Genomic DNA, 1402 nt, shown 5'->3' on the forward strand with positions numbered 1-1402 from the left:
TTTTCTATTGTTATTATTGTGTCCTTGTCTGCAATAAAATGTTCTGCATTTTCATTCCATAAAGTCAGTGTAATCTAGAACATGAGGATTATTAATATTTATTGTGATTTTTTATTCTGAATTACACTTGCCTCATCACTGTTATCAATTAGTTGTATCTCTTTTTTTTTAAATTCCCTTCCGTCTTTTGCAAATACTGTATCAGTGTCTCCGATATTTTCGACGACTGCAATGACATCTGAAAGAATTATGTTTAAATTCTTTTCTTTTTTTTTCTATGATTACAACGTTTTTAATTATTATTATTCTTACTTAATATTGTTTGATTTTCCAGATTTAAAATCTTTCCAATTTTTGTATACATTGGTTCATCTAATTCTTCAATGTCTTTATTTCGTTCTAGACACTCTTCTCTTATTCTGAAATAATCATTCATTAATGTTTTCTATAATTTGTTTTACAAATATAACTTATAAGTATTGAAAATTGTAGTAAATTTTTAATATCAAAATAGAATATGATTAATATCATTAAATAGATTTATATACATACTTTGTCGCTTCTGGAAATGCAAATGTAATTATCCTCGAGCACTGATTAATGAAACAAATATAACTTATAAGTATTGAAAATTGTAGTAAATTTTTAATATCAAAATAGAATATGATTAATATCATTAAATAGATTTATATACATACTTTGTCGCTTCTGGGAAATGCAAATGTAATTATCCTCGAGCACTGATTAATGAAACAAGAACAAATTCTAAAGGATATCCATTGTACAGAAGAAGGAGTATAACGGATGGTGGTTTTAAAACTACTATAAAAATGAGAATGATGAATGGTAAATATAAACCAGTCGATGTAGATAACAGTTGGATTGTTCCTTACTCTCCACTTGTTTCAAAAATAATGAAAGCACATATCAATCTTGAATCATGTAGTTCAGTCGTTGCAATAAAATACATATTGAAATACATTCACAAAGGGAGTGATCAAGCAATGTTTACAATCGAAAATAAAAAAGATGAAATTGAAGACTATCAATCTGGAAGATACATAAATAGTAATGAAGCAATATGGCGAATTTTAGGTTTCCCGATTCATGATCGATATCCATCTATATTTCATCTTAGCGTACACCTTGAAAATGGACAACGGGTTTACTTCTCAGATGAAAATATAGAAAAAAAAGCTCAACAACCACCAGAAACCACATTGACCGCCTATTTTAAATTATGTACAATAGATAATTTTGCCAAGACATTATTTTATTACGATGTTGCGAAATATTATACATGGGGATAATTCAAGTAAAAAATTCAATACGAGAAGGCAAGGAAGTCCAGTTAATGGATATCCTATAATATCTATAAAACTGACACTATAGGTTGAATGTA

The 1402-nt window shown here is 27.6% G+C and overlaps 1 protein-coding gene across 1 annotated transcript; it reads left to right on the top strand.

The window, feature by feature from the left end:
- Window positions 1–830: 830 nt before the first annotated feature.
- LOC103311652 lies at window positions 831–1242 on the top strand (the record flags this gene model as incomplete). Its single annotated transcript, XM_008191335.1, has 1 exon — window positions 831–1242. A coding segment is annotated over exon 1 (412 nt), but the record flags the coding sequence as incomplete, so codon positions are not given.
- Between the last annotated feature and the right edge of the window lie 160 nt (window positions 1243–1402).

The sequence above is a fragment of the Acyrthosiphon pisum genome, unplaced genomic scaffold, assembly GCF_005508785.2.
Source record: "Acyrthosiphon pisum isolate AL4f unplaced genomic scaffold, pea_aphid_22Mar2018_4r6ur Scaffold_12020;HRSCAF=12644, whole genome shotgun sequence".
NCBI classification, from domain to species: Eukaryota; Metazoa; Arthropoda; class Insecta; order Hemiptera; family Aphididae; genus Acyrthosiphon; species Acyrthosiphon pisum.